This window comes from Seriola lalandi, unplaced genomic scaffold (genome assembly GCF_002814215.2).
Source record: "Seriola lalandi dorsalis isolate HSWRI2012SDOR001 ecotype SW California unplaced genomic scaffold, Sedor1 jcf7180002054570, whole genome shotgun sequence".
In the NCBI taxonomy this organism is placed as follows: Eukaryota; Metazoa; Chordata; class Actinopteri; order Carangiformes; family Carangidae; genus Seriola; species Seriola lalandi.
In genome coordinates, this window is record NW_019525123.1 from 272,446 (window position 1) to 286,553 (window position 14,108).

The window sequence follows — 14,108 nt, forward strand, 5'->3', positions numbered from 1 at the left end:
TTATTTATCAACGGCTGAGTAAAATACAGTGCATGTGGTGTGGCGTATTAGAGTGTGTTAATGTTCCTACCCTGGTCCACGCGGTGGTCTCCATTCCAGCTTTCAGACACACTGTAACTACCACATACTACACACACACACACACACACACACACACACACACACACACACACACACACACACACACACAGGGGAGAGGGAGGGCAAATTAAAAAAAAAACAAAAAAACAAAAAAAACACAGAGAAACCGGATTAGTTCAGTGGCGACAGTGCAGATAATAAACATTAATGTTTTGCAGTAAACTCAGCAATGTCTGCTAAAATTACTCAGGACCCCCACAGCCCCCTGTAGTCTACACACACACACATAATACAACAAATAAACACTGCTGACATTCACATGAGACTGCAGGGAGTAAAATGATAGCGAGACCGGGAGATGGAGATGTGAACAGAGAGAAAAAGATGGACGGGGAGGCGAGGAGACGGACTGGCTAGACGAGACCAGAGTGACTGGAGACTCATAATGAGTCCGAGGAAGCTGCACAGCGCTGGTGTGTACACAAATACTGTGCAGATGCAAAAATATGAACACATCTGTATGCCAAAAGACACAGACATAAAAAAAACGTAATACAAACAGAAACACACATAGTAAATAAGAAGTAAGATACTTACTGTGTAGACCATATTTCCCACAAACAGGTAGTCATTTCCCTGGCCGTTCTGGAAGGGAGAGTCTGTGGGGAACACGCACGCAGACGCCTCATGACAAAGTGTTACCATCCACAGTTATTAGATTAGATTAGATTAACTTTATTAATCCCACAACTGGGAAATTCATTTACCACAGCAGAAAAATAAACATCTATAGAATAAACATCTATGGAAATATACATCAAAAATACACCAAATATACACTAATAAATACAATATACACAATATACACAAGGAATGGGAATGTCAAGGAATTACTCCGGCACGTCACTTACCGTGCTCTAACATTTTGAGTGGAAACCAAAAGAGGATAATAGAATGAATCAGTGCGTTGATACAATGTCCCCAAAACACCTGAAAGACAAAGACAGAGAGAGAGAGAGAGAAAGAGAGAGACAGAAAGAGAGAGAAAGATGGACAGAAAGAGAGAGGAGAAAAGAGGAGAAACATGTCAGTGCAAAGTAATGCCAAAGCACATTTATGCCCCCACACACATACAAACATACAAAAACAGCAATTCCTCACAGTAACACACAACTTCCACTGTGTTCTTGCCATCAAAAGTGCAACTGCTGTACTGTACTGTACACACACACACACACACACACACACACACACACACACACACACACACACACACACACACACAGTGGGCTGGGTTGCTGGTGTACCCTCTAAAATGAAAGACTTCCTTATTCTGGCCCTATGAATCTCATTAGGGGTTGCCATGGAAACATCCCAGTCTCCATGCCACACTTGTTTACGCTGGCGTCTCAAACAAACAGCAGGCATCACTCGCCGCAAGGTGTGACGAGATAAACGCATGAGTGCAAAAAAAGTGGCAGATTTATCTTTGATTTCAGATGCAGCACGTAGTTTGTTCGTGTGCGTATGTGAACGCAGACCGTCGGTGCGTGCGCGTATACCTTGGTGTTGAAGCCCTCGGCATTCTGGGTGATTCGGTAGAGCTGCGGGAATCTGAGCATGTTCTGCTGGCTGCATGGCCGGTCAAATATTCCCAAAGTGAACGGAGGCAGCGCAGTAAATATCTGGATCACACACAAGAGACATATTCAACCATTAATGCACTTAACGACAGAGCTGTGTTGAGACATATACACGGACGCTTCAAGTAGCTGGACAATCACACTAAAGGGAATTCAAATAATGTTTTAAAAATGGAGCCTGAAGGCTTCTGCAGTCAGACATTTAAGTACACACAGCAGTCACCAAAACACATAGCAACACGCTCTCTCTCACACACACACACACACACACACACACACACACACACACACACACACACACACACACACACATATGCATACGAATGTCTCTGGCATGTAGAAAGAGCAGCGACAGGAAGAGAAAGTAGAGTGACATTGATGGAGAGATAGGCGGAAAGCAAGAGAGGACAATTAACATCAACTAAGTATCACAAGAAGAGGGTGGGGGTGGCTGAGAGAGGGAACGAATAAATGAAAAAGAGCGAACGAGTGGGACAGTTTGAGAGTGAGGGTGGATACTCACCACGTTGTAGAGGCCTATACACCAGCGCTCAAAAAGGATCTGGCCGGAGAACCCGTTCACAAAGGCAAACCAGAGCTGGGACACAAAGAGAGGGATGAGAGGGGATGAGAGGAACAATAGTGGAGGGTAAAGCTGCCTTAGGGAGGTACTGATAGTGGAAACAGCAGGGGAGAATTGGCCAAATATACGCCTCTGTTCACATCAGACAAGGAAAAAATTAACCGGTAGAAACTTGAGACAGCGCACAGGGAATTACGTATGAGACGGGAAATCCTGCGCACCGTTTTCTTTATTCAATAGTTTTGATCAATTTATCTTAATCAGGTAGGATTGTGGAATCTGATAGGCAGTAACAACCATTTTTTTTTAACTTTGAGGAAGTGGACACAGCGAGGTGCTGACCACGTGAGCTATAGTGAGAGCTTAAAAACGAAAGACAGTCCAGCACAAACTGAGCAAAGGCTTTCAGATTTCCTTTCAACAACGATGGCCAAACACATAAAAGGCTAATGGGCAATTCATTCCAACCCCATCAGGGAAACCCCCCCCCCCCCTTATAGAAGAAGCAAATATCACCTGTGCATCCGAAAGCAGCAGCGTTTACAATTGTGCTCCTAGTTTTGGAAAATGCTCAATCTAGCTGACTATCTGTCTGACACATAAATTAGTTTCACAAAAGTTATTCCAACTTGGCAGTGATGTTTATTTTTACATTGATTTTTTTTTTTATTTTTTTTTTATAAAAAACATGCTTGTATAGTAGCTGCACTTCCTGTGGCTCCATTTAGCCATCTGGCATAAAGTTTTAAAAGCATTCCTCACGCAAGTTGTGGCTGGCTCTGAAACCACTGTCTGACTTTATAGAAGTTAATTTACTGAAACACAGTGCCTAAATGTGTCTCTGGCCCAGGGGAAACCTTCATTAACGCCTTGCTCAGACAGACACACAAACACACACACACACAGAGTTATGGAGCAGACACAGACACGCTGATCTGAGGGGCAGATAGACAAAATGTTTGGGGCCACTGGTGGGAGTTGTGGCATTCCTGGGGCATACAGTGGAGCATACAGCCTAAGGGTGAGGTCAGATACACAAAAAAACACTCACACACACCCCCATCCCCCTTATTCTGTCTCCACTAAGTGGACAGGGACAGTCTCTAACCTTTGGCCTAGAGCGCCCTGCAGGGAGCCAATCATGTGAGATAATCATGGAAACACACACACACACACACACACACACACACACACACACAAACACACAGAGTGATGGTGTGAGGGGGACAGTGGGCTACAGGCTGCGGCTCCCATGAGGACCTGCACCTGCTGGCATCCTTAATGTCAGACAGAGGGTGATGGGGGGGGGGCACACAGCACAGCTGACAAATACCCATCATAACAGGCGGGCCAAGGCTGTGGTCTGCCCCTTCATCACACACACACACACACACACACACACACACACACACACACACACGAACAGAAAAAATGTGTGTTTAGATCAGCAGTGACGAGACCTTGGCTCCAAGGGTCGCCTGCTTTGTCTGCGTGTGTGTGTTTGTGTGTGTATGTGTGTGTGTGTGCAAAAGAGACAGAAAGCAGACACCAGAAGGGCACCTCGTCCATCACTGTCAGCCATGTCGGCAAACAGCTGCAAAACGTCTCTGTTAATGTAACCGTGTGTGTGTGTAAGCGCGTGTGTGTGTGTAAAACAGAGAGGGTGTGGTGGCAAGGCTCTTACCTCTATAATGTAGAGGACCACATTCTTATAGAAACAGTAGAGGATGCACTTGGTGACACGGTTGTAGCTCCACGCCCCATGGACCAATAGGAGCTTCTCTAGGTAGGAGAACTGCCAATCAGAGACAGAGAGGAAAAATAGAGATTAAAAAGTAATAATTAGAGACATGAAAGAGAACAGAACGGATGTCAAGAATGTCAGAGGCAGAGGAGAGATGAGCGAAGGGGAGGCTCACTGATAAAGGTAAGTTGTGCAAGATGCCCAGGGGCTGTATGTGATAAACAACTCAACAGTGAAAGTGACAGAACGCATTTGTGTGAGAGACAGACACAGAAAAGTCAAGACTCCTCTGAAGTTAGGAGAAGCCTCTGATTGCATTTCACCCTGTTCACATCCCCATTGAGTTGTCACTGTGAGCTTATTTTAGTTGTTGATAAATAGGTCAACTATTTTTACTTGTTCAGTCTATAAAATATCAGCAAATAGCAAGAAGTCTTGCTTGTTTTGTCCGACCAACCGTGAAAGACCCAAAGACACTCAATTAAAAATGATATAAAACAGAGAAAAACCCGTCACATTTGAGAAGCTAAAACCAGATAAAGTTTGGCATCTTTCACTGATAAATGAGTATAATGATTTTAACAACTGAATTAATAAAATTAGTTTAATGATTAGCTGATAAACTATGAAATTGGTCAATTAATTTCAATTAAAAATGTTTACAATGGCGCAATTTTTCTTGGAAAAAAAATAAATCACGCATGAAGCAGCATAAACTGCTACAAAGGATTCCTCTGTTAAGTGACAAATGTTTCTGGAAAAGTAACAAAATCGATACAAACAAATTGATTTTCTTACCTTGCCAAAAGAGCAGATTAAAAATATGTATTAGTTTGTAGACTTTCTTCTAGACTAAGATTATTATCACTTGTGAAGAGCTGTGCGTTTGCACTGACAACATGATACTTGAGTGACCCCCGTGAGTAAAATTCTCCTTTCAGCCCCCCCCCCAAAGTGAGGTCAAAGGTCAGGATCGACCGAGCAGCGAGCAGGTAAGGATTCAGTGTCTTGCCTAAAGACACTTCAGCAAGGGTGGGCACCCGACCATGTGTCCCATTATCTCTGTTCATGTAAAAGCCTGTAACATATCTGTACGACCCTAACCACACGTGAATGGCGTCTCCGTGCCGTGTCCGCTCCCCACCTGTGCTATGGAGTAGTCGGAGGAGTTGGTGGCCTGCATGCCCTCGTTGCCGCTGATCCCCACTCCGACATGAGCCGTCTGTATCATGCCCACGTCATTCGCACCGTCACCTATCGCCAGCGTGATGGCTTTCACGTGTTTCTTCACCATATCCACGATCTCCGACTTCTGCAGCGGAGACACCCTGAAGAACAAAGCGAGAAGAGATAGATAAGAGATGGTTGGTTCATATTAAACGCATACAGCTGTCCCCGTTTTAAGGGGGTTGAGGGTGGAGAGCGGGGGGGCAGAGGTGGAGACAGGGGAAAATTATAGACCACTGTGAGAAAGAAAGAAAGAAAGAAAGAAAGAAAGAAAGAAAGAAAGAAAGAAAGAAAATGAAATAAATTTAGAGAAGGGGGAAAAAAAACAGCCATTAGGAAAGAAAGAATAAAGTCTGGGAAACTAATAATGGGAAACAGTTGAAAGGGAAAAAAGAAAGAGATGGATGAGAGGCTGGCACGGCTCTGTTTACTGCTCTTCACTAGGTATTAGGAAACAATGATTCACTGTTCTGCTAATAAGACTCTGCAGAGCTCACGTTTGATGTGTTTATATATGATGTGTGTCTGCATGCCTGCGTACCTCTTAGTGTGCCTCAGAGTGTGTTTGTGCGTGTGTGTGTGTGTGTGTGTGTTCGGGGAGCTTCCAGCGGTACTCCACCCTCTTGACCTGTATCACTGATCCTCTGTCTATAACCGGTTCCGTCTCTCCGCTGACAATGGAGGACCCAGGGAGGCTCGATTACAGGCGCGTCCCCTCAGGGCCGCTGAGAGGTGATGGTGATGGTGTTCTGCTGCGTTTGCTTAAGTACTACGGATATCTTTTCACTTTACGGAGTCATGTGTTGCATCTGTGAAATGGCAGCCTTCATCCCACGCCATTCCCTCTCCTGTATCTGTTTTTTACGGAAGAGGTTTGGATGCGTTTTCCCCCATCAGTTTTTTTTTTTATCTCTTCTTCCATCTGTCATTCAAAGAAACGTTGAAATCTTTTGATTGGTGTGAGCTGGAAATAAATGAGGGGTGCCGACCACCCTGTTAATTTTGCATGCTTTTGGTAATTTCATACATATTTAAATTCACGTGTGATTTGAAAACGCTAATTTAAAGACCGAGACATTTATGAAAAACTATTTTCTCCATTTCATCTCGTCTAAATGAAACATTCTGTGAAACATTTCCATGTCGTCAGAGTACTTTCAGGACTTCTCGTCCATGGTGGCTCAATTAATGAGACTGCAAGTTCATTCTTCACCTTGGAAACAGTAACAAGCTCCATGTAGTAGCTATTGTGGAGTATTTGATTAGATCACATTGTTAATCTTGTGCAGCAGTAACATAAGTGAGAGGGGTTTCGTTTTGGTGCCAAATTTACATTTACACGATCCTGCTTTCCACATGCATTTGAATACTAGCTGTTTATTTGTATTGTTGTATTAGATAACGGCTCTTTTTTAAGAAACATATATCAAGGAACAATCATGTTTAACTGGCAGCGATCTTAAGAGGAAGTTGTGTGAGAAAAATCCCACCACACACAGTGGTTACATTCTTAAATACTACATTCTGGACTCAGGGACTAAGATTGAATTTGTCTTCATCTCTGTTTTCAAAACATGCTTTGGATGAGGAGGCGTTCCTGCTGCTAGCTCACCATTCACATGCACGCAGCTTCAAGTGAGTCTCGCCTTTATTACCTTCAAACCTGTACAGTGAAAACAAATACATCTACAAAAGGAGGAGACATGGGAGAAAACTGATACTGGAACTGGGATTAAACTTGTACAACAAAGGAAGTTATATTTCCCACAGTACCGGACTCGCAACTGTAGTGGCTTTACGTACAGTATGAGTGACCCAAACTGTTAGTGGAAAATGTTTTTATTATGATTTACGGTACATTTACAGGAAGGAACAGAAGGAAATGGATTTTAATCTTCAAAGTCAGCCACTGTAGCTTTAACAGTAGCAGTAAGTAGATATGCAACAATGTGCCTCCACATTTATGGAGATTAACCCAAATCCAGATATTAAATATTTATATTACATTTCTCTGATTATAGTGATTACCTGAGCCTCAGTGATGTATTAGGTGATAGTAATCTGAGTGCCAAAGCTGAACTATCCACTTAAAGTGTGGCTGATACTTCAAACAGCTCCTAGAAGGAGGAGGAGTCACTTTCACAATGACTGTTTGTGTATGTGTGTGTACGTGTGTGTGTGTGTGTGTGTGTGTGTGTGTGTCAGGTACAGCTCTAGCACTCAATCCACTCCACCATGTTTGTCAATGCTCTGATAATGATATTACAAAATTAAATTATGTGCAGCCGCATGAGCCATCACATGCAAACAGAATACAACTGGATGCTTTGATGAAGATATGACAAAATGAAATTATGAGCAGATGTATGACTGCTCCACACGCTCACGCACGCGCACACACACACACACACACACACACACACACACACACACACACACAAACACAAACACACACACCTCTGGCTGGAGCTGGAGCCCGCAGGTCATAAAGATGGTTTATCTTCTATGAATATGTAAGTAGGATCATGTCCCGGTCAAGCTGGACTCACAGAGCTGGGTGGTCTGGTTAGCATTCATACATTTGCGTGTGCAAAAACACACAAATGTACACACATGTACAAACACACACACACACCACAAGATATTTCCAGGGGAAAACCTCAGACAGAGTCTTGGCCTCTGAAGTCGTTGCTGAAGGATGGGATCAACCTCTGCTCTTTGTTTTTCCCCGTTTCTGCGTCTGAAGTGAGTGCGAGTGCGTCTGATCGCAAATCTCTCTTTATCTCTCGCTCTCCCTCTCTCTGTCTCGCTCTACCTTTCCTCTAAACACTGCTAACAGTGTCTGGGATTTTGTAAAGTGGCATTGGAGAGATGAAAGGCTCCCGGTGCTCTTCACGGTGGAACTGAGCAGAAAATAAGCAGCCGCTAAGTCCTCCTATAAACAAACGCACAGTGAAGTCGGCAACCCATGCGTACGAGTGCGCTCCACACGCCCCTGAGACAGACAGACAGACACACACACACACACACACACACACATACGCACGCACGCACATATTCCCAAACTGTGAACCATTGCGTACATACGGCAGATGAGACCTTATCTCAGAGACACCTCTATGCTTAAAAGTCGAAGCTATAGCTCATTATGCACAGGCACCTTATCAACAGTTCAGTGCCCCAGATGCACAAACACACTCATTACAGGAGTCACCTACAGAATTGGTTCCCAGCAGGGGGATCGGGACCTCCCAAGGGGTTGCAGGATAAACCTAAGGCACTGCGAGATGATTACTGGGGAAAGAACCAATACAAAACTAATTCCACTACAAGGAAACCTTTCTGTGATCTACTTCTTTTTTTTTTTTTTTCAAACTCCTCCGTAAATTCATCTCATGAGGCCTCTAAAATTTTAATGAATTAAATATTCTGAGAAGGTCATCTCTTTCATACCTCATAAATGTAACTCACAATGGGACATTGCTTTGTATTAAAAAGGTCAAGAACCCCTGATTTACAGCACAAAATACAAATATCTACCAGAGTCCTGTCAGCTTTTTTCTATTTCCTTTAAAGACATTTTTGTCTACATATTTAATAAATTTAGATAAATGTTAAATAAAGGCTGTACAAAAAATAAAAAAATAAAACATGATCTAAAACGGGCTGCTCAGCAGGTAAATCATGGGATACACTCAACAAACAAATGTTGGTGCTGATGCAGGAAAACAGCTGAAACCTTCAAACGTGCAACAGAGCAAATTTGAGACACTCACATGTAAAGGAGCAGAAGTATGTGAAGTTTTGATAAATGAACCCTGATGAACAAGCTTTGTAACTAACAAGGGCTTTTTTTAAAAACTCCACATCATCCTGCTCCGCTGCACTCGAGAACCTGAAGTTTGTACACGTTCTCAACTATCGATCGGAACACCGCAGATATTTGATGCCAACTTTCAGTACTTCTGTTCTGCTGGCATGTTTTGGTCTGCAAGAAAAAAAGAATTGATCTTTGATACCGAGCCCCAGCTAAGGAAAGGAGAGATAGAGAAATGGAGGGAAAAGGGTGCACGGAGAGAGGGATGGAGTGAAGGATAGGAGGAAAGAAACCTGGAGGCTGTTTGCAAGGCCTGTGAGACCTGAGTCCGGATATGGGCTGGATATGCAAGAGAGTCAATTACTTCCCTCCTGGCTGTACACACATACACACACACATGCACACGCACACGCACACAAAAGACGAGTGGAAACTCTTTTATTAAAACATCACAGCTGGTGCTGAGTGGAACATGACCAAAAAAGGGAACATGCAGTAAACATTGTATGAACAGAGTGCACTTTGTATCAATGGAAATGTATAATGGCAATGCCTGTGTGTGTGTGTGTGTGTGTGAGTGTGTGTGTGTGTGTGTGTGTGTGTGTGTCTGTGTGTGTGTGTGTGTGCGCACTGGTACCCATTCCTGGTGTACCAGCAGTAAGTGAGTCATGACTTTGACATTTCCATGCAGCTGATTGTATTACATTACTCCTGCTGTGCAGCCTTTTATCATCCTCATTCATTTGCTGACCGTGGGCAACCGACAACCTTTACAAACACATGCACATGTAGGTATGCAGGCCTGTGCATTGACACACACTAACACACACTCTCTCTCTCTCTCTCTACCACGTACACAACAGAGTGAGAAAAATCTGTCTGCGGTGAGATTAATTGAATTTTTTTCTCATCGTTTTTCTTTCAGTTGCGTACTTTATGAAAAAAAAAAACCTATGAAACCTTCTCCTGCCAACACTCAAGCTAGACTTATGTGTTTTGGCATTTAACGAGATTCATGTCATAGATGTTGCCTAATGCGTCTGTACAGCAAAAACAGGTGCAGGACAAAATCTAGCTAACAGGGTTTTACCTAAAAAAGACACTGCAGGTCAAAACATTGAATTAAAATGCGTTTGGGAGCTTGCAAATTTCAGTAGACAACGTCTCCCCTTTTTCTTTGGAAATAGGGGTTTTCCCACAACGGCACAATGATGCTGTGTATCTGTAAAAAATGTTTCTGAGAGCTCATCCTCCTGATAGATTTAAATTCCAGACTTTGTCTAGACTTCTTGCAGACTGATTAGTTTCAGTTTTTTTTGGTCACAAGACGTAAACTTTGACCTTTTTTATGAAGTTCGTGTGCGTTTACGTAGGATTTTCTGCTTTCATGATCCTTTTACGGGCACCGGGCGCTGATTTAATTTGCCCTATTTTTCCACGCTCCGTTTCAACAGCATGAAATTTCATCAAAAATGACCAAGACAAATTGTCATTTCCTTTTTGTTGAATGATTCCATTTACTGCACCAAGGATAAATTTTCATTAATGTCTTCCAAACATAAGCTCATTGAAAGCTGAAATATCAATAAAAAGATGAACGCTAATAAAGCTAATAAAGTAAAGCATCAAATTAATTTTTTTTTTTTGTGCTTTGTCAACTCAGAATTCGATACTTTTCCAAGCTTTCTAGTCCAGTGCAGATACACTGTAATAAATCCAAAGTGTGCTTTTGTATGTGTATGTGTACTGAATGAGTCCTCCCTACCGGCAGCAGATGACAGCCTTGCAAGACAATGCCAAGTCGAGGAAGGCCTGGCGGAGCTCGAAGGACAGCGCATATTTCAGGGTCTGACCGTCGATGATGAGCGCCAGCTCATTTTCCTTCCTTAGAGAGTCACCCAGCGACGAACAGTGAGCAGTCAGCGTGGCACGAGTAGCCTACCGGGAGACAAAGACAAAGAGACATGAGTTTTTCTTAAACCCGTTTGTAGTAAGGAAGATTGGACAGATGTGCTCTTTTCCCCCTCAACTTCCAAGACTAGTTAGAGAGTTTACAGTTTAGTTTAAAAAAAAAAGAAAAAAGAAAAAAAGATGTTGCAGATAGAGTCTGTTTGTTACTGTTATTTCAAGACAGCACACAAACACATTATAAGCATGTTTGATGAGATGCTGTTGGCTACCAGTGAAAAGCAAACCTCGAACCATCTTAAATCCTAATCTAATCTATAAATCTAAATCTCACCCTGAAAGTGACTCTTTTTCTTATGCGATCTGGCAGCGGCTCTTTACAAGTGACCACATGTTCAGGTTATATGTTTTTCTGAGGATATTGTGGCCTCTAAAGTGGTGAAAATACAAATCACACAAATCAAAACACGCAGACCAATTTGTTGAAAGGTCAAAACCACTGGCAGTAAATGGAAGACACATGCTCCTGGTTGAACAGGCTCCTTTCATCTGGGGAAAGAATTTGCTTCTGTGTGTGCTAAACAATTAAGAATGGCAATATAAACCTCACAGTTGTTGTAGAGATTATCACAACACGTTGATGCTACGACGTCCTGAAGGCATGTTCAACCGTGAAATCAAATCTTAAATCTTTCCTTCACAAAGCAGCAACACATCACAGCGCGTAGAAAAATGGCAAAAGAGAGAGAGAACGATAATCACAGACTGGACTGATATCGAGGCTCGTGCATCGTTCATTTACGAAAGCAAAGTGTAAATGTGTGGGAGTGTGTGTGTTTGTGTGAATGCCAGCTCGCCTGAAGGGCAGCAGTTTGGGGCAGTTTTGATGGAGCTCTTGATAATAGAGGAACAGGGATTAATAGAGAAAATAAACATCCCACTGAGATGTAATGAATTCCATGTGGAGGAGCAGGCACGCTACAAGCTACCAGGCCCACACAGACACACAGACACACACACACGCACACACGCGCACACACACACACAGACACACACACACAGACTTAAATTATGATTTCCATGGCATCCCAATGTTACAGAGCATAAATGTAGTCTAATTACAACATATGTGTCGACCTTGCCTTTAGCGATCCATTAGTTGTTCACACACAGTTGTTCGGCCGTTCTTGATCAATAACAAATACAAGAAACAACAAGAATCAATTGTCAGATTTCAATTATTAATGTCAGAACAGGTCAGGCCAATTAACACCTATTTTCTACTCAATAGCTCCGGCTCTGACTTATTGTTTACGAAGAGCTCTGTACATTAAGAAGAACATTAGATGAATTAAGGTAAAAGCCATTAAGAATCACTCCACCACCAAACAGATGGAACAAGAATGTTTTATCCATCAAGCATTAGCCAGTGCTGTCGCAAACAGCTCACTTATTCTCTACCTGGGGACAGATTTGTTAGTTGTGCATGTGGAAATCAGCTTATACACATAATAAATAAGGGATAACGTGGAATGAAATGCCAAATAACATGAATTGTTTGTGGAAACATGGAAATTTCAACCAAACACACAGCAATCAGCTACACAAGACTAAACTGAAGATGAAAAAGTGCACAAACATTTGAAAATTTGGCGCCGTTAAGAATCTACATAGTCTCTCTCGGTGGGTTATTGGCAGCCATGAGACCAGAGGGAGTCCAGTGACCTCCAGAGAGATGACCCCCCTGTCAAACAATCAGCATGTGTAAGAGATAACACAGTCCACACACACAACCGCACTTACATATACACGTATGTAATACAATCACATCAACAATGCAGCCCCTCTTCTTCTTGCCAAATAGCGATGCACACGTGTTCCCTCTACACATAAGTATCCCTCCTCTTCCCAAAAATTCCCTGCTCTTGTTTTCTCAGCCTGAGGCTGTGTGTTTTCCTTTGTATGCCGGAATTCCTGTTTGCATTCACCTTTTTCCCCCAAACAGGGCAAAGGAAAACAAAAACATAATGAAAGGATTAAAGGAGATTACAGGTTGTCAGAGTTGTGAAACTCAAAGGGGCTATGTGTGTGTATGTGTGTGTGAGAGAAGTGCATGTGTTTTTATAGAGGGGTAAAACACGTGTATGCATGTATGTGCGTGTGTCTGTTTGCATGAAAGTGAACAAGGGTTGTGTGTGTGTGTGTGTGTGTACACATGTGGTGCATGTGTGAGAGATAAGAATCTGACAAAATCTTTTTTTCCCTGCTTGTCCTCACCCTGTCACAGAGGAATGGACACAAAAAGCCTCAGCTGCATCATGCAGAGTAAACAGCACATAAGTGAAAAATGACTGTATAAAAACAATGTACATGACACATGTTTGTGGTGTATGTTTGTGACACATGTTTGATCCTTGAAGTCTTGTACAACTTTCTATATGGGGTTTGATGCTGTGAAGCTCTTCCCGACATGATGTGAGCTGGAGCTTTCAGGGACAGTTGGAAATTCTACATCTACATTTCAATTTGTTTCGAGAAATTTAACGATGGTTCAGCGGTTAGCTCTCTCATATTCATTATAATATCGAGCTGCGTATTGATCGGGTCATAAAAGCACAGAAAGCGAGTCAGATACATGGATCAACCCCCACGTGAATGCAAACATTCACCAGCTTAGCACTGAGGTGCTAATACGCCACAGTGACTTGTCACAGCAGGTCCAGTAAAAGCTTTAGCAGTGGCGAAGATAACCCGGGATAATAACCAGGCTAAGTCTGCAGGGAGCTATAGAAGATTAAAAAGGTAACTAAGGTACAAACACTAGTTAGCTCCTAAAGCTAACAGTCAGACGCCCACTAAATACAGCAAGTCCAGACCTAACTGTATTCTTCTGGAAAAAAAAAAGGCCGTTGTCTTAACATGAAAAGAAACAGCTCACAAGGGTCCACGATCTGTTAGCACTTTCTCAAAGAGAACAAATATCAGACCAAAGAAAAATGCATGACTATGTAGTTTCCCTCTTTCTCACACTAAATTACCTGCTATTTTTGGAGACGTTGCTTAATTCTTTGATTGCACCGGTTTGATTATGACAAGATCTCGTTA

The 14,108-nt window shown here is 42.6% G+C and overlaps 1 protein-coding gene across 8 annotated transcripts in view; it reads right to left on the bottom strand.

The window, feature by feature from the left end:
- The window catches only part of atp8a2 (ATPase phospholipid transporting 8A2), a 50,160-nt gene that overhangs the window by 9,112 nt on the left and 26,940 nt on the right, over positions 1 to 14,108 (bottom strand). For all 8 annotated transcript variants that reach the window (XM_023417057.2, XM_023417056.2, XM_087176780.1 and 5 more), the window contains 8 exons: positions 10,861 to 11,033; positions 5,196 to 5,379; positions 3,992 to 4,102; positions 2,248 to 2,322; positions 1,644 to 1,766; positions 993 to 1,071; positions 679 to 740; positions 71 to 127 (listed from right to left, as the gene is read on the bottom strand). In XM_023417057.2, coding sequence (XP_023272825.1) covers positions 71 to 127; positions 679 to 740; positions 993 to 1,071; positions 1,644 to 1,766; positions 2,248 to 2,322; positions 3,992 to 4,102; positions 5,196 to 5,379; positions 10,861 to 11,033 — 864 coding nt within the window. The remainder of the gene's footprint in view (positions 1 to 70; positions 128 to 678; positions 741 to 992; positions 1,072 to 1,643; positions 1,767 to 2,247; positions 2,323 to 3,991; positions 4,103 to 5,195; positions 5,380 to 10,860; positions 11,034 to 14,108) is intronic.